The sequence below is a fragment of the Pelodiscus sinensis genome, chromosome 5, assembly GCF_052426305.1.
Source record: "Pelodiscus sinensis isolate ZL-2025 chromosome 5, ASM5242630v1, whole genome shotgun sequence".
Lineage (NCBI taxonomy): Eukaryota > Metazoa > Chordata > Testudines > Trionychidae > Pelodiscus > Pelodiscus sinensis.
Window position 1 is genome coordinate 124,006,138 of NC_143056.1, and position 25,517 is coordinate 124,031,654.

The 25,517-nt window shown below is 40.2% G+C and overlaps 1 protein-coding gene across 2 annotated transcripts in view; it reads right to left on the reverse strand.

The window, feature by feature from the left end:
- The window catches only part of CPT1A (carnitine palmitoyltransferase 1A), a 78,769-nt gene that overhangs the window by 39,105 nt on the left and 14,147 nt on the right, over positions 1-25,517 (reverse strand). For both annotated transcript variants that reach the window (XM_006131643.3, XM_075928332.2), the window contains exons 2-8: positions 17,409-17,563; positions 14,461-14,600; positions 12,028-12,199; positions 7,696-7,797; positions 6,195-6,332; positions 3,402-3,479; positions 1,213-1,320 (exon numbers count right to left, since the gene is read on the reverse strand). In XM_006131643.3, coding sequence (XP_006131705.2) covers positions 1,213-1,320; positions 3,402-3,479; positions 6,195-6,332; positions 7,696-7,797; positions 12,028-12,199; positions 14,461-14,600; positions 17,409-17,549 — 879 coding nt within the window. In that variant the 5' untranslated portion in view covers positions 17,550-17,563. The remainder of the gene's footprint in view (positions 1-1,212; positions 1,321-3,401; positions 3,480-6,194; positions 6,333-7,695; positions 7,798-12,027; positions 12,200-14,460; positions 14,601-17,408; positions 17,564-25,517) is intronic.

Genomic DNA, 25,517 nt, shown 5'->3' on the forward strand with positions numbered 1-25,517 from the left:
ACACCATTTAATAGTGCTTATGAATTTTCTAAGCTTATTGTTTATTTTTACAGGAAGCAGTGAAATGGACTAACGTCACAAGGCCCATATCAGGATCTGAACTTCCCCAAAGTTTGGAACTATTTAGTTGCTGGGTTTTGGTTTGCATGTGCCTCTAATATGATTTTCCAGGCACATCCTGGAACTGCTCCAGTTGCAACATAACAGTAGAAATCACTTTGACATGCCTGCTTTATAAAAAAAAAAAGACTGGAAATCAATTTGTCCTGTAAGTTCCTACAGCCCTATGTCATGCATTACTGGTAAGCAGTATCCATTTCAATGGCATGATACTTTTTGGTTTGAAAATGCCTTTAGCCTCCCAACTTATTTAGCACATAATGTCTGCTCCTCAAAGGGCTGTGAAATTATTTGACTTTACCCAGGAATTAAACCCCTGGTTTTCTAGTGCTTTCTATTATTCTCCTCAAAGTTGCACTTTTTGAAAAAGTTAAAGAATTTTTACATTTCGTTTTCAGGATTTAAAAGGGAAGTTTTTCAAATTTTAGCACAATGCTACTTATTTTAGAACTGAAGTACAGTGAGGATAGACTGCAAATGTAATTGGATGGATTTCTGCTCACTGAAATGTATGATATTATTGTCATATTTCACTTTCCATTTTGATATGCCCATTAAATAAGTACTTCCATTTTGCTAGGTTTATTTGCCTAAATGTAAGGACTCAAGGTTGGCTCTACTGCTCTTTTGTTCAAGTGTGCATGCACACATGCTACTCTCTGTATTCTAAATATGCAGAGTAAACACAGAATGAAAACTATTTCTACACAATATTTCTGCTGCTCCTGAAAGATGTCATTTTCACTATCATCTATCTTTTGTTCATTAAAATCCTACAGCACAACCCTTAAAACTTGCCTTCCCAAAACAGAATTGCATTCTCCTACATGGTAGTCCACATATTCGGGGCTTGAATATATTAGCATACTATTTAACATATATGTGTACTATTATTTTCTACTAAAATAGCCAAATGTAATGTGACTATTTTGTCCTGCAGTGGAGAGCAGTTCACAGCAAACTTAAAATTCAAACACTACTATAGCAAAAGGAAGTTTTCCTTTTGCTTCCATGGTAGAGGAAGGTCACACGAGTGGAGTTTGTTGATTTGTTATAAAGTAAATTTGAAAGTATTTAAGTGAATTTACATACTGGCTTGATTTCCTGTCTGTCCAATTTTTTCCTGTAGAGAAGGGTGGCATGGATAACATTACCAGCTCTAGCTGCTTGCAGGGAGGTGGGAAGAACATGCAAAAAGTCCTGAAGACAGAAGAAAGGGAAGTTAATCTAGGTACTATAATTACCAATTACTATAATTACCATTAATCATGCATCAGTCAAAATACAATTTTCCCCATAATTTATTCCAGTGTAATTACAGAAAAGGCTTTACGGGTAGGGAAACTTGCCAGATCACTAGCCATACTGTGCTCAACAAGTTCTTACTTTTAACAAGTTTAGTCACAAAATAATAGCAGTATTTGCTCCTCAAATAGCTTTAGACCAGTGGTTCCCAACACGGCGCCCGCGGGGGCATTTGTGTACGCCCACCAAGTGCTTGGGGCTGGCCTGCCCCCGGGCACGTGGTGCATGCATAGTGCCGGAGCCGGCCCCAGGTGCGTGGCGCTTGGAGGGGGCCCTGGGCACGCGGTACTTGGAGGGGGGGCAGGCGTCGCCCCCCGGCGCACGGTGCTTGAGGTGGGGGGGGCGGGCGCCGCCCCCCTGGCGCGCGGCGCTTGAGGTGGGGGAGACGGGCACCGCCACCCGGTGCGCGGCGCTTGAGGGGGACCCCCGCCCCAGGGCGTGCAAGTGTCCCTGCCCTCTGGTGCCCGGCGGACGAACGGCCACGCCCCCTGGCGCCCGGCAACCTCAAATGGTTGGGGACCACTGCTTTAGACTGAAGAATTGTTGACTGAAATCTAGTCCAAACAGTTTATTTAGGCTAGGTCTATAATACAAGCACTGCAGCGGCACAGCTCTCTCTCAGCACTGTAGCACAGCTCTCTCTCAGCACTGTAGCACAGGTACTTGCTACAGCAACAGAAGGGGTTTTTCCATTGCTGTAGTAAATACATCCCTTCTAGAGGCAGTAGCTAGGCTCATGGAAGAATTCTTTCAACAAATTAGCATTTGGACTTAGATCAATTTAACTGCATCTCTCAAGTGTGAATTTTTCACATCCCTGTGCAACATAGCTGGGCCAAACTACATTTTAGGTATATACCAGGCACCACACTTGCAAAGAAGAGCAATACAGGTTGAACCTCTCTAGTCTGGTACTCAGCAACATCGACAGTCCAGCAAGATTTTAGTTAGCCAGATGACCACTTATCATGGGTGTGGCCAAGCTTCCTGTGGTCCCATAAAGTGTGACTACAGCCACAAGTCCTGGCTCTCAGTGTTTTGTGCTGTTATTTAGCTCTAATTCAACCCTGAATGTCTTTTGAGAACCCAGTAAGCAGTGGAAGTGTTATTAATGCTGCCAAATAATACTGACCTCCCGTGGTCTGGCAAATTCTCTAGTTCAGCAGCAGTCAGGTGCCAAGGGTGCTTGACTAGAGAGGTTCAACCTATACTAAAACTTTAATTCAAATAAAATATCCGGGAGTCACTGAAACCTGGAAGTGACTAGTACTTGTTTTCTCATAACAGAAGTTCATATTTTTACTTCCAACATGTACATATTCAATAATTTAAAGCAGCATCTAGTATAACAACATGCTGAGCTGTGATGAACTGGGGCTACGTCTGCACAGCTTATGAATTCTAAAATCTCACACCACTAAGGAACATTGTTACGCTTCAGTGTAGATAGCACTAGGTCAATGGAAGTATTCTTCAGAGGACTTAGCTATTTCCTCTTGGAGAGGTGGATTTATTTCAGCGACAGAAGAACTACCTCCCCTCACTGTAATAAGTGTTGAAGCTTAACATACCCCATGGGATCCAAAGCACAGAGACTTGGATTCCTCTCAGAAATCCTAGTGGGTGGTAAATCAGTCATTACCATTTATGAGCCTTGAGGCAATGTATGTCACAGTAAACATACATTCTAGTATTCTACTAGAAGTAATAATACTCTTTGAGCTCCTGAATCTGAAATAGAATCCTACCTAATTAAGCAGAGCTAAAGATGAAGGAACTGAGTTTATTACAATAATTTCCATATTAAAAGACATCAGTGCTTTTGTAGGACATTATGTGCAGATTATGGCCAGCAAGAAGAAAGCACAGATTATATCCCTTACTAGCAATAGAGTTCAGAGAGGAAGTACTAAACAAAAGGTAATAGGAATCCTAATAAGGAGTGTTCTATAAAAAGGTTTAGTAAATTTACTCACCATTGCATAGTAATTACTATTAACCATAATTGGCCCACGTCCTCTGAGGTAGATATATTCTTCCCACCAGTCGCTAACCTATAAAGGACAACAAAACTTAGCATGCGCTCATTAGCCTGTACCTTTGCTTTTCAATGGATTCCATCCTCAACTGTAGCAGTTCTACAACACACCATGCAGAAGGAAAGGCTTTTTTAAATAATTAATTCTGAATGCTGAAGTGTCATTGTTTGGGGAAAAAAATCACAAGAACACAGAAAGCTAAGGTCAGATATTCAGCTTTAACACTCAGGTAAGCAGCTTTTGAAGCAATCTTCCATCTTCTTTTCAGATGGTATTTTTAGTGTCCTTATACTGCACCTAATAAAGCTTCTGAAACATTATTCATAAGGGTAGGGTCACTCTAAGTTCATAAGCTTGCTCAAGCTATCATATATAGCTAAGATTTACGTTTCAGAGAGGTAGCCGTGTTAGCCTATTCCAGCAAAAACAAGGAAACATTCTCAAGCAAAAAAACCTTCAAAAACAGACTGCCCTATGAAACTGCTAAACTGGAATTCATATGCAAATTTGACAACATCAGAATGGATCTGAATAGGGACTAGGAATGGCTCTCTCATAACAATAAGTCATTTTCCACTTTACATATTCTCACCTTCTTATCCACATCACCCTGATTGAATTCGCTCTAAATGTATCACTCCAATCTCTGTATCCCTACTGTATGTTTGTCTTTCACTTCATGCATCTGATGAATTGAGTTGCTCCTCATGAAAGCTTATGCCATAATAAAATTATTAGGCTTTAAAGTGCCAATGGATGCCTTACTGTTTAAGGATTTATATAACGGGCCAACAACAGGCATGTGTGTCTCTCTTCCCCCACCCTCCCAATACACACACAAAAACCCTCACCCACCCATTCCAGTGGCTACAACTTTGTTTTCTTCTTTAATATGTATACATAATTGACCAGACTCACATCTGCATTAAGTTCATACTCAGTACAGGTAAGGAGGGCAGGAGAAATCACACTGCCTTTCTATTCCCTGCATCCTAGACCAGCTTGGTGAAGAAGTTGCATGTTAACTTAATCTGCTATATATTTGAGAGAGTGTGTGTGTGTTTGTCTGTCCGTTCGTCCAAGTACTCCTCCTAAATGGTAAGAGCTAGGATCACCAAATTTGGTATACAGCTTCCTCTTTCATAACTTAAAGCAAGGTAATGGTTTGGTTATGCCAAGAAAATGGGATGTGTCTGGAATGGGATTGCTTTTCATAAAACCATACAAACAAAAGACCATAACCAGACAGGTGAAAGGGGCTGGCTGGAGGCATACCCCCACTGTGTCCAGGACTGTCCAGCCCCAATCCTCCCATCCCCCAGGCTCCCTTGGTGGGGAAAGGGGCTGAAGCTCCCTTTTATCCCAATTCATATAGGAACATTTCTGGCTGTTCTCCTTCCTCAGGGAGCGAGGCCAAAGCGTGCAGTTTGCTCTCTTGTGGGGAATGCAGGGGACAGATTAACCTGGACCTGCCCCAGCTTGGGGACAGGCACCACTCCTCTGGCTCTGCCTGCTGGAGCTGTAGTGGTAATGGAGAGATGCTTCTCACTTGGACCCAGGCTGCTGCAGTGAGAGAGGGCTGGGGTAACCTGCATACTGAACCCCTCATCCCCAGCTCCATCCCAGAGCAATGATTTAAATGAAACATGGACATTTTCTTTTTTTATTTTCCAAAACCACAAAAATTGAGTTAAGGACCTGAGCAACACGGGGTAAATCTAGTAGATTTTGAGAAATGTTCAATGGTAGACAGGCAGCCTGGTCTATAGTAATAAGACACAAATTCTGAAGTTCTACTCATGGCTCTGCCACTTACTCATTGTGCCACACTGAGCAAATTATTGAGATAATGGTTACATTTATCCAGCTAGAAAACAGGAATATCAATACTTTGGAACCTCAGAGTTACAAACATCCTAGCAATGGAGATTGTTTGGCACTCTAAACAAAATGTTATGGCTGTTCTTTTGAGAATTTGTAACTGAACTTTAACTTAACTATGCAGAAGAAAAATGATTTTTTTTAATAGAATCACAGAATCATAGAACTGGAAGGGACCTTGAAAGGTCATGGAGTCCAGTCCCCTGCCCTCATAGCAGGAGTAGGCACTCTAGATCATCCCTGATAGATGTCTGTCCAATGTGCTCTTAAATATCACCAGCGATGGAGATCCCACAACCTCCCTAGGCAATTCATTCAGTGTATAACCACCCTGACAATTGGAAAGTTTTTCTTAACGTCCAAACTAAATCTCCCTTGCTGCAATTTAAGTCCCTTGCTTTTTGTCCTCTTATAAGAAGCCAAGATGACCAATTTTTCTCCCTCCTCCTTGTAACGGCCTTTTAGATACTTCAAAAACTGCTATCATGAAGTAGTTTACGTTTAACACGGTGCTGTACTATATTTCGGTTTTGGGGGTTTTTTTGGTCAATGCTGCTGCCCAATAGCCTACTTCCAGTTCCAAATGAGGTGTGTGGTTGATTGGTCAGTTTTTAACTCTGATGTTGGACTGTACAATACCTATTACACAGTGGTACTGTAACACTTAATGGGTATACAAGACATTAACAATCAAGATGCAAGGCATTTTTAGTAATATTGGTTTGGGACTTCCTCAAATATTACAGAAGATAGAAAATTTAAAAAGCATGCATTAAATTAGGAAAAAATGCAATGGGAGAGGTAAACAAACTATGTGCTTTCACAAGATCACTTGGGTCATCTGCTTACATAGTTTGTGGCCCACCAGGATTTCAGTTTCAAATACCATTGCAGTTTTGGTCCAAGATTAACTGCAAAATCTTTGGCAAGGCCCTCCATTCTTTTGAACTGTTCATCATCCATAAGTGGTCGAACTGATTCCAGATACTAGAATAAACACAAAAAGGAATTACTGTTGGTGCCATAGCTTTCAACGCTCCTTGTCACTTATTCATAAAGACTACGTCTACACTGGCATGAATTTCTGAAAATGCTTTTAACGAAAAAGTTTTCCGTTAAAAGCATTTTCAGAAAAGCATGTCTAGATTGGCAGGATGCTTTTCCGCAAAAGCACTTTTTGTGGAAAAGTGTCCGTGGCCAATCTAGACACGGTTTTCCGCAAAAAAGCCCCGATCGCCTTTTTCGCGATCGGGGCTTTTTTGCGGAAAACAGTACTATGCTATCTACACTGGCCCTTTTGCACAAAATTCTTTCGGAAAAAGCACTGATGATTTTATATGAGATCGTCAGTGCTTTTCCGGAAATTCAAGCGGCCTGTGTAGACAGCTGGCAAGTTTTTCCGCAAAAGCAGATGATTTTGTGGAAAAATTTGCCAGTCTAGTCACAGCCAAAGAGTTTAATAAACAAAGAGAAGTACTTAACCTCAGTTTACAGGGATTCAGCTGTAACAGATGTTAGTAAAAAATAATTGAGAACAAAAATCTTGAAAGTTACAAACTCATTTCCTATTATATAATTTTTCCCCTTCAAATTTGGTACTCTCACTTCCCATCTCTATCCCATCTACTCACTACTTGTTACCAAATCATAAATGAAAGCACATCTATTCACACAGAATTTTAGAATTTTTTGGGAAAGGGATTTTCCTTTTAATAGGTGAGACATTTTATATTATGAATTAAGTATTTCCTTAATTTTGAGTCCTTTTAGGGATTTTTTCAGTTACATGGGATTGAGTTAATTGCTATAACTATTTTTGTTGCATATTCATTTTTAGATATAGTTAGTTTGCCTAGGGCCAGCAGAGGTTCTTTACTTGCAAGAATTAAAAAAAACCCTATAAGTACCTTTTGTAGTTGGAATCTTGCCTTAAAGGAATTCCCAATACAAAGCCTATTATAACAGAAGCAGTATACTTAAGTTACATTAAGAGCACACAATACGGATAATCAAAGCAAGGGATATCAAAGTCTCTCTATCCCAGATAATCACACTCCATGTACTGCTGTACCTGACAAGGCATGCAATATCATGAGAGCCTAGACCCAATGATAAGATTAAAGGGAAAAGTGTCAGTTTAACTCAGAATTATTTTTGGTCTTTCATAGCTATTATTTTAATTGACATTTAACTATTTTAATCTGTTACTAAAATAGGAAGGATCTTATAGGAAGGAGATCTTAATACCATTAACCATTTAAGTACATTTATCATATGCAAGACAGTGAAAATCATACTATATTTGCAATCAAATTGTGAAAAAAAGAATTCAACTCTTCCAGCAACACACCCTGTTTACAGTGTCTTTAACAGCTGGGACCGGTAGTCGTGGCAGAGATGTCTGAAAGCTGTACAACATTGGTTTACAACCTGAGAAAAGCTTTACCAGTCTCTGAAATTAAAAAAAAAAGAAACACTCTATTACATTCAAAATGACTTAAAAGTTGAGAGAGATGAAAATTAATACCTAGCTTTTCTTCAATAGATCTTAAGACTTTACAAAGAAGGTAAACATCATTATTGCCTTAGCACACTTTGGAACGCAGGAAACCTTGTTTCCCCAGCTCAGCCACTAGCCTGATGAATAAGCAAGTGAGTTTTCCAATCTAGAGCTTTATCTACTAAGACACAGTCTCTGTTATACGGTGAAAATCTGGTAAATGTCTCAGTTCACAACCTAAAGGCCTTTGAAAGGAAAATGTCTATGACACTGACCATAGAAGTTCTTTGTAAAGTGGGTTTTTTTTCTGAATATGTTTACATTTTTTAAAACTAGAGGATTGGAATGACTGAAAACTGAACTTGTATCTACAGGATCTCTCAAAACCTATTCCCATCACCAGGGCTCACCGAGCCGCAGCGAGCCTTGCTCGCCAGCCGTGCTGTCCGGCGTTCTGCGCATGCGCAGATCGCCCGAACCTGGCTCTTCCAGGATATAATCTACTCGCCCAGGGCGAGTAGATTACATAGATTGTCGAGCCCTGCCCATTACTGCTGGAATAGCTACAACCACATTTTAAAAAATTAAAATGTTTGAGAACCATTTTTCCTATATAGTTTTAGCCTGGTATCCAAATCTAACATGGACAGTGGGGGTTTCTACCAAAAGTTCATTCTTAACAGAAACCACTGTTCCAACAAGTCCATAGCACAGTTTCTAAGCACACAGTGAAAACAAATATGAGGGTGCCAGTGTTAAAAACCAAGTTTTAGTGTATGTAGGGCCTTCAAGTGTCTTGAAAAAAAAATCACCTTCAGACTTCATGTGGAAAGAACCCCTTCTACCTATCGCAGGTAGCCCCCTCACACTTCCCACATCCTCCCGTGAGCTCCACCCCTTGACCTGACTCCTGTATCTCCACTCTCTGACCTCAGGCTCCCCACACCTTTCAGCTCCCAACCCTGACTCCTGCACTCGCTACACCCACAGCCCCTGCCCTGAAGGACCAAGCAATACCAGGTTATTCTTCTAGTGCTACCATAAAACAAAGGGACAGATCATGACACACATGGAAGGGTTCCTCATAATGGATCACTCCACTTAAGTATGAAAAGAAGAATCAGTCTTCACTCAGTTCTCCCTGCACCCATACCCAAGAAACCAGTGGAGACTTCTCTGTGTAGTTCAGCATCCTCAATAGAAGAGGCAACTACTTGGTGGGCACAGGATGGCAATTCAATTCATTCCCCCTCTGCCCCTGCAGAACTTACACAGAAAAGTCAGTTTTTCTGTGATCAGATATACTACCTTTTCAGTTTCTCCCTGCCTTGACCCCTTCAGAGCTTCCAGTTATTCCCAGTAGCATGACTGCCAGAAAAGATCCAGGAGGCCACCTGGAGCACAGGATCTTCACATGGGTGGCCCTATCCTCCAAAGGAGCTATAAGATTGGTGGGCAAGCCTCACACTTTTCACGGGGGGAATGGGGATAATCATGGCCATTGAAATTTCCATCAGGAGGATGCTTTCTGCATCTTTTCATGTGGGGAGGGGACAATTTGGGTTCAGAATACTTGAACCATCTCAGGTGCAAATTCTCCCATGACAAGGCATATATTTGCTCACCTGATATCATAGCAATATTCACTTTTATGTAGCCTTTGTTTCCTATAGTAAGCTTGTTAACAGAAAATACATTCTCGTACAATTTGGATACCTCTCAAATTATTTGTCAAAAAATAATTTAAGTAATTTATTCTCCAGTTAGCATCTCTTATTTCATATCCAGATACAATGATCTCACTCTAAGGGGTGTTGCCTTCACAGCACACAAACAAAATTTCTCCTTGCTCTCTACAGAATAAATCTGAAACTATAACAGGTTTTCTCCCTAATATTGGCAATGCTACAGGAATTTAAAATAATAAATTTCCTTTAAAAAAAACAAAAACTGTAAGAATAGCATTACTAGTTTCCAATCACTTTCAAAGCTGTTTGGACTATGGGTGAACAGACAGTCCAATTTTCCAATCACGAGACTTTATTTCTGAATGAAGATCAGTAAATTTGTGTTTACCACACCTCTGAATGCTCTTACTCAAGGGAACAGTGGAGAAATAAATGGGAAATAGTCCAAAAATAAATAATGGAATATCAAAGATGTAAAAAGCTATGAAGGTCAACCCTGTTTATGAAGGAAGTAAGTTTACACCATCACCACCATTATAAGTTTGTAAACCAGCTATGTTAGATAGTAAAAATATGAGGCAGTATGTAGTTCCAAAGTATAATAACTAGTTCTGAGTTGTTCCAGTGTTGCCTCTCAAGACTGACACTTCTTCATAATGGAAGACACACTTACAACCATGAAGAGAAACAGCTTCCTAACAGTACCCAGAAATAGAATGTAGGCATCCAGACATAATTAGCATTACAGTTCACACTGCACAAGCTTAGCATTATAAGGGAGGATTAACCATTTAAAATATCCATTTAGTAGGACATGCTGAAAACTGCCAGTGAGAATGCCAAGCAATTTTGACAGAGTGCACTGTGGCTTACCATTCAGCACCTGTACTGTACAAATTCATATCAGGAGGCTCTCAATACTGTATCTGAGGGAACTATCAAAAATTTCATTACATACATATTCACTTTAGGAAAATTTTAGTTTATCATTCTACATGCCCACACTGAACATTCTCCATAATATAGCCACTACATGTTATCCACAAATTGAAGTAAACTTGGAGGATGTGATGGATAAAGTGTATCATGTTTATCTTAATAGGGTTTTTACATAATTTTTAATTCAACCAAGGCAAGACAAGATGTAAGTATTTAGCGCAGACAATTGAATTTGATTAATAGAAAATTCCCTCCCACAAAAGCATTCACTCACATGCAAACATAGACCTCTCTAAACATATCATTTGAGGTATATGACAGCTTTTTACATAGATTCTTCTCCAGAGAATCATGACCAGCAATAGGAGCAAGAACTCTTAGCTCACAACAAATATATACTTTCTGTGGACCAAAATAGCTATAGAAAACTGTAAAGTAGCCAAACTTCCTTATTTTCAACTATATGGAAATTAATTTGAATGAAAAGATTTCAAGTAAATGAAATTAAACTAAACAACAAATGAGAAGGTGGATCATAGGGGAGCAGTAAAAGGAGCTTTACTATTTTAGACTCCCTAGAAGATTTATCTTTTGTCTTGCTCTTCCTTTGCAATTCTCTCTCAGTTCATCAGGCACAATCATGGTACACTGCTGATCTTGTTCCAGTTATTTTGGGTCAAGAGTATCTAAACTCTACCCAATTGAAAACCATGTGGCCAAGAAGCAGAGGGCTGCAACTATTTGACTTTAAATTTAGTAGATTACAGCATTTCTCTACTATGAAAGAGAGATCACATTTGCTCCCCTATGGCTGAGCTCTAAGGGGTGAGAGTGGGTCTCTGACCCTCCAGCTGGGATTGGGGAGGGGAGAGTGGCAGAGAAGCAAGAACTGGGTTGAGAGAGGTTACTTTAACTCTACTCCTGGGGGCATTTTTTGTAGATCTGTATTGGGGGAGGGTGGTTGTATTTCTATATGCTTGCTGACATGTATTTTGAAATAAATCTCCAAAGTAACTGAAACTGTCATGATTATATTTGTCAAAATAAAACTACATAATTTGCAGAATTTCAAAATGTTGTTTGCAGAATTTTTACTTTTTTGGAGCAGAATTCCTACAGGAGTATACACTGACCAAAATTCATTGTTCCAGCCTCCTCTAAGCAGTTAGATCAGCTTATTGTCTAGAAGATGCAGCATTGTATACTGGGACTTATCTCTTAATTGTACTTCCATACTAAAGAAAGGTAGCTGTAAGACATATATTTGATCCCCTGCTTTGGGTGGATTAGCAAATTACACAACTATCAGAACTATTTCACCAGCAACTCAGGTGGCAAATGGATGACAGCAACCAAAGATGTTGGGAGAATAAACAGCATTGTACAAAGTCATTCCAATGTATAGCAACATTAAGGATGAATGGAACAAAGGAAAACTGAAAAATAACTGAAGAGTTGGCTCCTAAGAGCTTATTGATACAAAAAGAGATCAAATGGTATTTAAGAAATCTTATCAGTGCTACAATTAAAATAAACACAGACAAAATTTCCTTACCATCCAAATCTGGGTTCCCTGGGAAAGTCTGCCATGTTCAGCAAACATCCATCCATGATAGGAAAGCAGCATCTTCAGTGAGTATCGCATTGTCATAATAAGGGCTACCCATAGCCCTGTTCCAAAAAGCATCCCACTCACAATGTTCTGTGTTTGGTTGGACATATAACCACTATTTAAAATAAATAGTCAGAATATAACAATTAATGTCAGAAGAGGTAAAACAACGTATAAGAACTACAAAAGTGTTCCTAGAGACTACTCCATATTAAGCTCCATATCAGGGGATGGCAATAATTTTTGATGGCGGGGCCACTCAAAGAATTTGGTTAAGTGGTCAAGGGCCACACTCTTCCATTACATTAATGAAGGAGGAGTGAGGTCTGGGATGGAGGTTGGGTGCAGATGAGAGCTTGGGATAAGGGACTGAAGTGCAGGAGGGGGTGTGGCATCTGGGAGGGAATTTGGATAAAGGACACGGACGTGATGTGGAGCAAGATACTGGGGTGCAAGAGGAGGTGCAGGGTCCAGGAGGAGGCATGGGTGCAGGAGAGAATTCTGACCTGAAGGAGCAGCATAGGAGAGGATGAAGGGTCTGGGAGGGAGTTATGACCTGGAGGAGTGTAAAAGGGGATGCAGGGTCGGGGGGAGGGAGGGAGTATGGGTGCAGAGGGTTTCGGTTACATGGGCTAGAGGTATAGGTGAGGCAGCAGAGTGTTGAGGGAAGGAAGGGCTGAGGTGACAAAGGCAGGCTATGGTCCAGGAGCGCTTACCTGGGTGGCTTCCAGCCTGCAGCCCTACCCAGCAGGTTCCTCAGCCAGGTGGGGGGAGAGAGAGGAGCCATGCGTGCTGCTCTTAATGCTGTGAGCCCAGGGGGAGAAGTACTCTGCATGCTGCCTGTCCTGCAAATACGCGGCTCCCATTGGCCTGAAGTCAACCAACAGGAGCTGCAAGATTGCACAGGGAGCAGGGGCAATATGCAAAACCTCTCACCCTCCCCCCAGGCTCACAGCATTCAGAAAGCTGCTCTGAGTATCGTGGGTAGATGTGGCAGGCAGGGAGATGTGCTGATGCTCCCGCTGTGTCTGTGGATCGGATCCAGCAGCTTGGCAGGCTGGATCTGGCCCAGAGGCTATATTTTGCCCACCCCAGCTCTATATAAAAGTCCAAGAGCTAACCTTTCACTAAGAAATCATTGTGTGGCTTGAAGTCTTCCAGCACAGAGAAACTATATTGGCAGTGTACTTCTGCCACTTTCTTTGCCAACACCCCACATAAGAGCAGTTGTGTGCACACATGTAAGGGGTATTCCAGAGACGGGATTATTAGAATGCGGAGAAAATAAGGAATGTATGCAGAAACACCAATATGCCTAATTCCTCACTGGTGTAATTCCCTAGGCTTCCCCACAGGGTTGACCTTGAGCAACAGAAATTAAGGTAAAAGACGTTAACTTGCATTTATACAAAGGAAACTACTCTGGTTAAATCTTTTTCTTATCTAGGCAAACTCAAAGAGGAGAAAGAAGCAAATCTTTCTTTGTCATTCAGCTCACTCCCTAGAGATTATCTATCCTGCTCAGGAAGGAGAACACACTGAAAGGTGCTGTGATACAGCTTGTACTTCAGCTGTCAATGCAGTACCTAGGTTGTGGATAAACAGTCTTCACCTTTTGAGGCCATTGCCAGGCTAGTTTTTTTCTTCAGGCTAAGTCCAGTTTTTTCAATTGAGAGTAGGCCTATCAATTAATCACATTTAACTCACACAATTAAACTAAAAAAAACTGATTAAAAATTAATTATGATTAATCACAGTTTTAATCACACAGTTAGACAATACCACTTGAAATGTGTTAAATATTTTTGCATTTTTTTCAAACAGAGATAGGGTCCTGATATATACAGGTCAGTCTCCAGATGAAACATCCCATTGAGGGAGATATATAAATATATCTCATATTTTATTTATATATCATATTAGACAGACAGATGAGGGTTGGTGAGCGTAGTGAGCACAAAGCACCGCCCGCTCGTATTTTCTTAAAATTGTGAATGAATTTAGCACTCACAGATAACTAACAGCACAAGCCTAAGCCAGGCACATTGTAGAGCAGGGTTGTAGAAGATTCCTCTTTACATGATCTGTTAATGTACTTCAGTCCCTGTGCACATCACCTGTGCTGTCTGTTCTTGTTAAATGAAAAGCTGACAGTTGTACTCCTCAGATTCTATCCATGCCAATAAAATGAGGTGGTAATACCAACATGGTGACTTACATATTACATATTGTACTATGATTTAGCTCTTTAACTTAAAACTTGGCATGTGGAAGTCTATTAGATTATAGGTCTGTTTTACACGAGAAATGCTTGTCTGCATTAAAAAAAAACCTGACTAGTTCAGAGGAAACAGCAATAGGTGCCAGTCTACTTACGTTGTATCAAGGGTTTGGTTGATTTTAGCTATTATTCCTAAAGAAGGATCAATTTTGGCATACATAGTTGACATCACCCCCACCACAACAATAAGCCAACTCGATGGGCTAGCAGGATACACGCCTGTGATAATTCCATTCTGGAAAACAGAATACCTTACTTAGCTTTACCATGCCAAAATAACAATACAATAAAGTACAAAACAAATTCCAATATTTTTCAATCTAACTCAGAACAAGGAAAAGGACACAGATGAGCTGACTAGATTGGAGGAAGAAATAACTGAGATTCAGAAGCCATTCTATCAAAATGATGGATGAATTGAGCTTAGAGATTATATATTACTGTTCACGATGGTTCCAGAATCAGGAGGGGCCAGGGACAATGCCTCCTCCCACACTTAAACATGGGCATAACTTGGGGGAAGACAAGGAACTGCAAGCCTCGTGCAGGCGTGAAGCGGCACCAGCAAAGGCTCGGCTCTGAGATGGGGAAGACTGCTAAAGAGAGGCTGGAATGAATGAACCTCTTTAACACAAGTAACTATTTAATGGACCATCCACTTCAGCTGAAACTGGCCTTTCAAAATCAGATGCTCAGTGTGGTAGCAAGATTTTACCAATTTGGATTCTAAAAGCACAGGTAAGATTTGTATATAATTAAACAGTTATCTAGATGCTGTTGTAGAAGAATCTCAAATGTGTGTGTGTATTTATAGTAAAGCTATTTTAAATATTTCAGCATTTCACAGTTCAGACAAGTCTGTCTACACTCACAGTAATTGTGCATAAATATGCATAATGTAAAAACAGATACTCCCCCGCAAAAAGCCCAGTGAATTCACAAAAATCTAGACCTCAATACTTAGAATTTAATGTAAAACCCAGATTTGATTTTGTAAGCATTCTATACATTAGAGGACCATTATCTAATGTTAACTTACTAAAAGACACTTATATAACATCAGAATCTTCAAAAAGTCACCATGTTTTCATCAATATTTGTTTTTATTTTTTGGAAACTTAATTCTGATAGAAAGTATGCACAACCAGGGCTTTAATTCTTATGTATGTGAATAACTTTAAACATGGGAATAACTCTGAGATTTCTCTAAGTAATGAGACGTGTACATGTTTGCAATACTGGGGCCTAGAGAAGCCAAAATTTTGTTTAACCAAGAGTGACAATCTTTTCTCAATCTATTCTTTATTTTAATTTTAACTATGTTAGTTCTCTCTTGGTCTTATTAACAATGTGACCACTTAACGTGATAACCTATGCTATGCTTCTTCTGGGGATTTGAAGATCTGAACTATTGTTAACTGAAGAGCACAAGGAGAACACCAACAGCAGTGTTATTTAAATTTTACTCCTGGGGAAATTCTGTGCCACCATGCAATGCAGAATTTATGCAAAATTAATGTGCTGCGAGGAATTTCATTTTTTCCTGCAGAATTAGTGCCGCAGAGCTGCTGGCCAGCACTAGAGGCTGCTAGACTCAGCAGAGCACAGCTCCCTAGTAGGGATGTTAAATGGTTAAACAGTAAACACAATGGTAGGCACGAGGCTCACTGCTATGCTTACTGGTTAACTCCAGTGGAAGCCAGCTAAAGCCTCAACAGCACCTCATAGCCATAACAGGGGTCTGGCAGCAGAGTTAAAATGGTTAACCATTTTAACTTCCCTACTCTCTAGCTTATATATACAGGACACTATCAAGGGGAAGGGAATGGGGGAGTTGGAGGGTTCCTGGTAGCTGCAGCTCCCAGCCCATCCTGAAGCAAGGAGGCAACATGCAGGAAACTCTGTATGAGCCCAGGACCCAGTATCAGGCTGTTTCTCTCTCTGGATCCCTGGACTCTGGTGAGTAAGGGACTCTGGGCTGAGTGAGCATCATTCAGCTAGGCTCTGGAGAGAAGTGTCTGGGCTGGAGGGCAGGGCAGGAAAGAGGTGCAGGTGCCTGGACTGCAATTTGGCTCTGAGAGGTAGAGGGTGCAGGTGTCAAACCGGAGGGGCAAAGTTTACTCCTCAAGATGTCCAGCTGGCACATGTGACACACCAGACTGAGATGCCCAACAGAAGCATAACAGAGAAACCAGAACTGAGTTGTTGTAGGGGGGTCTCTAACTTTCTGATCCTGGGGAAATCAGAGTCTATACTGCTGCAGACATACTTGCTGGCCGTTATTTTGAAATAATTTACCAAAAATCCCTGAAACTAGGGATCTCGGAAATCATTTATTTTAACAATTGTGTAAAATTGTAACAATTCTTAGCAGTTACATAGTTATTTAATGTTTCCCCGGGAGAGGGCAGGGCAACCAGGGCACTCCTGGCTCCTAGCCCCACTCCTGCGGAGTCCCCTGCCACGCCATGCTGCTGCTTCTGATACAGAGGCAGCAGCGCAGGAGAGCAGCAGCCCTATCCTGAGCTCCCTGCAGACAGAGGCTGCTCTGGCATCTCATGGGCAGCAGGTAGCTCCCCTGCATACTCTTCATTTAAAACTCAGACTGGCAGGCTGGGACTAAGCCAGCCTGAGTTTTAAATGACATGCAAGGAAAACGGGGGTTGTTGCAGTTAACCAGGATCATTAACCGATAAAATTTAAGTTTTTGGCACAGAATTCCTCCAGGAATAAAATTTAGAATAGCACCTTGGTGTCATATATAAAAGGCAAATAAAAATGCCTCATTATTAGCCTTCACATAAATATTTTGCTATTTCCTCACAATATCACTTCGTGCTAAATTCTTCAGCATAACTCAATGTTTGCACTTAACTGAGAACAATATTGGCCTATTAAAATAAAAAGATTTGATTAAATCAGGATTAATAGAATTTCCTATAGTTACATCAATTATTTAGTTCTACTCATGCAAAATCCAAGCAAATTTTCAAAATATCAAATACATCTGGATTATGCATTCAAATCAACGGAAACTCAATACCTTGAATCTGATGAACTTCTTTTTCCAGGAATGGAGACCAGAGAGATAGATCTGTCTGAGAGCCTCATGGCTCATTCGCAGGTCAATCCCATCTGGAGTTACTGTAAATTGAAATGCTACGGCTTGATGAGCTTCTGCCATTTTCAGAAAGTATTCTGCCAAAAGAAAAAGGGTTAAAATTATATAAATCTGATTTTATTATCCCATAGAAACAACTGGTCCAAAAGCTACTTCATTTTGAGTGAAACATCCCTGGCTTTCTCAATTTCCCAACATTTTTGGAAGACATCACAAAGCAGGCTGTAATTATGTCCAGCACTACCCAATTTTATATGGCCTATTTCAGATCTATGGTCTGTGCAACTGGAAGAAATCTCAGTAGATGATCTAATGATCTCCTTCTGGGATTAATTTGTGAGTCTATAAATAGTCTGATCTCCCACTTATATACACATAGGGTGTATCTATACAGCAATTAAAAACCCGTGGCCGGCCCATGTCAGCTGACTCAGGGTCACAGACTGTTTAATTACGGTGTAGATGTTTAGTCTCAGGTGTTAGAACCTTGAGATGTGGGAGGGTCCCAGAGGTTGGGCTACAGTTAGGCTTGAACAGCTACACTGCAATTAAACAGCCCACTAGCCCATTGGCCCAAGCCCCGCAAGCCCCACGCAGCTGACATGAGCCAGCAGCAGGTGTCTAACTGCAGTGTATACAAACCCTGAGAGTACAGTTGGAACAGTCCGATGGCTTTACATTCAGAAAACAGTACAGAGCAAGTAGTAAATAAACTTCTCCATTTAGCTATATACAGAGATATAGCATTAGCTTTTACACCTACAGTATTTAGAACAAAAGGTACTTGAATAGTCCCCTCAATGAGCAGAACCCTCCACACTGGCCTGATTTGAGTCTATGATTTGGCTGCAAATCTATTTTCTCCATAAAGATCCTTTCCTCCCCACTTTTTCTATATCCTACTAAACTCATTACTGAGGACTTCAGAAAATAGAATATTTTAATATTCAGGGTCATATTTTCAGCAGGTGTTAGCCATATGAATTAATCAGCAGATTAATGGGAGCAATGAAGTTAAACCCAATTTATTTCTTATTCTAAAGGAGTCTTCTTAAGCATTACAGGATAGAAATTAAAAACTGGCTGAAATGAAGGGAAAGAATGGTTGAAAAGGTTAAGTACTACTTGGCTAGTGCATGAGAACCTCAACGTGAAATCGACTATGCTCTTTCCATTATCTAAAGACAGACAACTGCAACTAGTAAATCAAACAGCATCACCATCAAAACGTATTAGTTTTAGCAAAGGGGTTAGGTAATAAGTATTTTAAAAATATTTTAGACATATTAGCTCCCATGGAAAAATAAACCTTTACTTTTGGGGTGGCAAGGTTAAGAAAAAAGCAATGCAACGAGAACCACCTTAGTATAAGCCCTGAAAAGAAAGACTGTCTGTTGCTTAGATTATTACCCTCCAAAAGGAATGGAAAATGTCATGGCAATAGTTTTCTTTCAGCAGCAGCCTTTTCCTCAGCAACTGAAATCGGGGGCGGTGTTCAAATATACAGGAGGTTGACAGTGGACAACGGAGAGACCATGAGGGCAAAGGTGGGCTATATGGAATAATGATAACTAAAACTGTTTCACAACCATTTTATTAGATTTATTGATAATTGATGTAACAAGCCCAGAGGTCCTGGGACTATGAAATACTAATCTTAGATGTGCTGAGGCCCGGATTTAGCAAAAATTAACCACTGAGGGTGACCCCTTAAGCCAGGATAAGCTAAATACAGTTCTACTGCCCTTTAGTCAAAAAGATTAACATTTCATTACCTCTCTATTCAATATTAAAGTGATTTGTAACCCAATATGACCCATAAATGAGCACTTCAGAAACTCAGCTGTGTTTGAGGGATACCAAGGCAGAATAGGCGTGTTCATGTCTGGTCCTGAAATCTTTTCCCTCCATTCCCCAGTTAGCTGTCTGAATGAGCTTTCCTTGACCTTATTTACAATCATAATTTGAAATTGTTAGGTTGGCCAACATCGCCAAAACAAAAATACCAACATTTCCAGAAAAAAACCCAGCTGTGAGAGTCTTTGTTCATATTTTTGTACCTTAAAAAGCATAATAGATTAAAAAGCATAATAGATGTAAGTATTTTATCATATACTGTATGCATATGCTTTTCAAATGTATATTAACGATTCAATTTCCATTCATATTTCCAGTCAATGACTAAATTGGCAACACTGCATATAACTAGTTGACTGGAAAAGGAGGATACAAGGAGATTTGGGGAAATTTAGCAGGGAGGGGAAGGGGAGCACTCTGCTGGGGTGGTAGGAAAAATTCTGTAGCAGTTCTTCCTCGCAAATGAGGGGAACTTCAGTCTCCCAAAACTACTGCTTTTTAAAAGCATTTTCAGAATACTACATACTGGTTGTGTAACCAAAAAAAAAATAAAAAAAAAATTCTTGAAGCCCTTTCCATTAGGGGAATTCTCTTTTGCTTCTCAAAAGCCAGTTTAATAATCTGCTCCATGCATCCCCTGCCAGCACATTTCTGAGGCAATCACATGTTTGTCAGTAAAGTAGGTAAAAGGGCACAGCCCAAGTGCGCATGCATCTTATTATTCATCAACTCAATCTGCCAATGTTTAGTACCACAGAGGACACCACACCACTCATTCAAACCAAGAGAAAAACAATCATTCATCTGAACTGCAGGCAAACTAGTAGTCAGCAAAATGTTTCCGTACAGTACATGCTAATAAGCCTCACCCCAAACAGTGACCCTCAAAACTAGGATATTTGTGGCTTTCTTAGGACTCAGCAATCTTAAAAAGAGTACTTAAAAAGTTGAATGATTTTCTAAAAATGCAATTTTGAAACAGAGTTTAGAACTCTTTAAAAGAGGAATACGAGTTTTTTAAAAATACATTCATACCCATACAAATATAAATAAATCTTACACTTACATACAATGTACTTTCCAGGAGGGAGAGATTTGCCTGTTCCACACACACTCCTATTTTACTGACATTAGCTGCAATGTCAATAAATTAGACCACTGGTTCAAACCAAGGTATTTATTGACAAAGGAACCATGGTTCAGCATGCCTTTTCTCTATAATAATAAAAACAACAGTGAATAGTAGCCCAGCTGGTTTTCCAAATCAAGTAAAACAAATAATATCGCTGACCTCTCCAGCTAAATCTACCTGTTAATCCTGCCCACTAGGGTATCTTTGAGACAGCCTTAGGACATTTATACTGCCACGATCAAAGATTAAGTTTTAATCAGACAGAGGGCATTCACCATCAGTCTCACTCATCCATAGAGATTTTTTGGGAATATTATTGGTAGAAAGCCCTCTCTTCATTCATAAACTGAATGACTGCAGGGTGGGAGAATAAAAATCCTGTTGAAGATCACCTCTTCTGCCCCCTCTGCCAAAAAGCTCCTTTGCTCTTAAGATATCCAGGCACCGTCCAACCCTGCACTCATTTTAGCCACTTGCTTCCCACCCATTTTCTGATAACTGCTACAGAATCAGAAAACTCTTTAATTTTCCTTGCTGTAGCTAGGGATGTAAAGCCATGGTTTATCCGTTAATCTAGTCAACCACTTGCATTTCCTCCACCCTTGCTAGGATAGCAGGAGCCGGTGCTCTGCGGTGCTGCTCCCCTCCCATCCCCCCACTATTGCCTGTATCAGAGGATTAGAGGCAGCAGCACAGGGGGAGGGGAGGGAAGGAGGGAGAAGGCTGCCAAAGAGCTGGTCCTGGTGGTAACTGGCATCCCGGAGATGCAGCCTCTGTCCATGGGGAGCTCAGACCCCCTATGGACAGGGGCTGCTGCTGGGAGACCAACCTCTGTCCCCCGCAGACAGAGGCTGCTGCAACCCTGCGCTGCTGCCTCTGTATCAGGGCCAGCAGCGCAGGGCAACCAGTCTGCGCGGAGAACTGTTTTTCAACTCTCTCCCCTCGCAGACTGGCTCTCACCTGGCACCCCACACTGCTGCCTCTGATAGAGAAGCAGCAGCGTGGCGTTACAGGAGACTCCCTGGAAATGGGGCCAGGAGCACACCGGATGCTGGCTCTGCCTCCGGGGACTATAGAATAGTCAACTAACCCCTAAGAATTCATGCAGTTCTTTGACTATTCTATTACCCACTGTCTAATATCCCTAGCTGTAGCACAGGCCAAACACTTTAGTCAAGAGCTCAACCTTTTTGGAGTCATAATACACTTTAAAACATTTTAACAGAAGGAACCAGATATTTTAAGCAACAGCAATAATAAAAGCATAGAGGATGCAAATTAGTAAATGCAAAGCAAGCAAATAAAACAGAAGCGCAGATCTCTAAGGCTACCAGGTTCAGCCATATCTCAATTTCTGGTGAGTGCCACCACTATCACCTCCAAACCAACTTAACTTATGACGTGGTCTTCCTAGTATTTTAATAATATTACAGATTATTGTGAAATGTGTGCTCTGTACATAAATGCTAATCAAATGCCTGATGACAAACTAAGTAAACAAAATGAAAAAAGATTCATCTACTATTCTCTTCTCAAGATCAAAGGTTAAGGATTGCTTGGAAAAACAGTAAGTAGAGAATGCAATCTCTCACAAGCAGTATGCCCAGAGAATGTCATGAAGTTAGCTTTTATACCATCAGTAAGACCTAAAAATACACTTGCCACTGGCAAACAGCAGCAGTGGAGACAGAGTGGAGGAGAGAAAGTGATACTGACAGATTACAGTTACATTGTTTAAAGAGTTGGGGAAAGGAACATCACTGGAAAGAACATTAAATGCAATTCTAGTTAGAAAGCTGACCACATACTCGTGCTCACTGATCTATATTAAAAACTTTTAATTGAAAAAAATTGCCCTCTTGAATCTCATAGGCCTTGGGAAATTTTGTGCAATTGGCTCAAAGTCTTTGCCTATTCAGAAACAGCTGTATTTTAAAAGAAAAGCCACAAGAGTGAAGCCTTCATCAATATAAACAGAAATAAGAGTTACTTCACAAAACAGATGTTACTAGTAGGATTGCCAGATGGCTTAACCAAAAATACGGAAGCCCCCCCACCCACCTCAAAAAAAAACCCACTGGGGAAAAAAATCTGTTGAAGGGGAAAAAGAAAAGCAGGGGAGACCAAGTTGTTGAGCAGATAAATAAATACATAAATAAATTTAAAAAACAGCTTGGCTCTTTAAGAAATGCTTTTGAGGCTTTTTGGCCCTAACAGGCTGCCGGTGGCTATCTACCATCTTATCTCCCTGTGCCAGGCCAGATAGCTCTCCTGTGGAACCCAGTAAGCACTCAGGATTTTCACCTCCTGGCTGGGAGAAAAAAAAAAAAATCAGAAAAATACTGGACATTTTAGGTGTCCAGTATTTTCTGAATTTTTTTTTACCGTACAGGAGACGAAAATACCAGACTGTCTGGGTCAATACCAGTCAGCTGGCAACCCTAGTTATGAGACAAAGCCATACATGGCCAACCATATGTTTTAAGGGCATCCCCAATTTTCTGAGCAGATTCTAACAATGGGAATTGTTAAATTTCAGGCTCTTCAGAAACAAGCCAATTGTTTTCTTCCTCATCTCTTCCTTCAAAGTAGTTAGAAATATTAGTTAAATGGTCTTATGTGTCAGACACTTCTTCAATTATTAGAAGGAGAAAAGACAAACCCAGAAGTAATCTAATTTCTTATTGGCTTTTGTCAGTCAACTGGCATTCCTTTGGCTAGACCTAGTTAAGACTCAACAGCACCCTCTAGGGTTGACACAGTTTGGCATTTAGAATAGGATCGTACAGTGAAGTCCAAGGTTTTCAGCCTAGTGAAATCCAAGGCTGTAGATAGAAAGGTTCAGAAGTGTTTCAGTTATTTTGATGTTACAAAATCAAAAGATTATATTGGGCATTTTAGTATGATAACCAAGAGCCATCATACTGCAGTTAAGGCAGGTAACTACTGAAACAAATTTGACTTTTCTGAAACCACCTTAGCTGGGTATTAAACTAAAGGATATTTTCAACGCTGAACAAACTAGAAACAACCAACTAATTTTCAGACTGACATCCTTTCCTGGACGTGGCACTACACTCAACAAATGGGAAAACTAAGGCACAAAGATTAAATATTTTTTCCATGTGAATATTTAATTATTTTAAAAATAAGTGAAATATTGCTAGAAACTAAGAAACACTGTACCTGTGAGACTTGTGAAACTATGGTTAGAAAGTCAGACATGTTTCCTGCTACCTTTCTGTCTTGATACACAATATAAAAATAAAGAACAAGTAGATTATAAATAAAAATCTCTACAACAATTTTACTCACTGTAGATAGATGGAAGAATCCTCAGAGTATACCAAAATTCTCTTCAGATGCCTGTTGTTGTGGATTATAATGTATTAGTCAAGACTTTCTAAGCTAGCTACACAAAGTATACAAACTATGGTGATAGAAATGTAGTCGTGTTAGTCTGGTGTAGCTGAAACAAAAAACAGGACTATGTAGCACTTTAAAGACAAGATCATTTATTAGGTGATGAGCTTTCGTGGGCCAGACCCACTTCCTCAGATTAAATAGTGGAAGAAAATTGTCACAAACATATATACACCTAAGCTTAAACAAAGACATTAATTATCTTACCCATTACAAAGATAGCTTCCCCAATTATCACCTCTAATATCATTAGCTCACAGACATTTACCTTCCTCCCCCCCCGCCATCCCCCTTCTGTTCTGAAATTTGATTTGTCCTTTTCATGTGTGTTCACTTTTTTTTGGGGGGGGGGGGGTATCCTTTGGTATATATGATTGTGACAATTTTATTCCACTATTTGATCTGAGGAAGTGGGTCTGGCCCACGAAAGCTCATCACCTAATCAACCATCTTTTAGTCTTTAAAGTGCTACATAGTCCTGTTCTTTATACAAACTATGTCATTCTGTGGGAATTGACTGACATAAGATAGACATTCCAACTGACAGTAACTAAAGAACAACAGAGTCAGTGCCAGCATTTCAAAATGAGTTCCTATTATGCAAGATTACTTCCACTTTGCCATCAGTTTCAGAGTTCAATGGTAAGCAACTATTCTGCATAGCCATGCCAGCCATCTCAACCAACAGATGAACTGCAACAAATGTATACAGCAAGATTCACAGCAGGAAACATTAGCTTTAATCAAAATATCTCCATCTGAATGTAGGTTTGATAAAGGTCATATACCACAGAAGAGCAGAGGTGGAAACACTCCATTTGCCTTATTTTTCCCTTATCTCAGGAATTTATCAGAGTTTCTACTTCCAGCCAAGTACAGCTGGGCGGAAACAAAAGCATAATCATAAAGAGGAAAAAATGAGAGCCATTCATTAGGCATGTCAAAGAGGAAGTAAGGAACCAGCTTGCCTTGCTGCCTCTTTAGATCTCCAACAAACTTGCAGTAAGCTAAAAAAAAAAGTTAGTAAAAAAAACAAATCCTCATTCACTGACGTTCCTTTGTGTATATAAGTTCATTTTAAAAAACCAGGTCCTAATTCCTTATGAACAAAATCCACAGTTCCAACAGCCATCTCACTCTCACTGATTATTCACGCTCTTAAAGTGACCACCTCATTATGTCAAAAATAAAGCACTTGGGTGGGTAAAAAAAGTAAAATGCTGGACTTTTATAGTAATAATTTTCTTAAAATATATACGATTACACATGCCTCCAGCTGAACTCCCTTGTATGTCTATCCTAGTTAAGCTGCTGGCAAAGGCCTGCAGTCTATCAACTTGTTAGTGCGCCTGATTCTGCTTCACAGAAACACCTATTTTCTGTTACCATTCCTATTAAATGCACTTGCAAAAATAACAGTAATAACAATAGTAATATTAATGATTCAATTCACTGTTAGTACAGTTCAGAAGCATGTGTGTGCATATGTCTGCAAGAGTAAACAACTGCCCCATTGCTCTGTCAGCACTCCACCTTTGCCAGCTGCATAGATGCGGCAATCAAAAGTACAAAAGAAAACAGAACAAGGTGAAATACATTGCCTTTTGTCTTTCATTTCT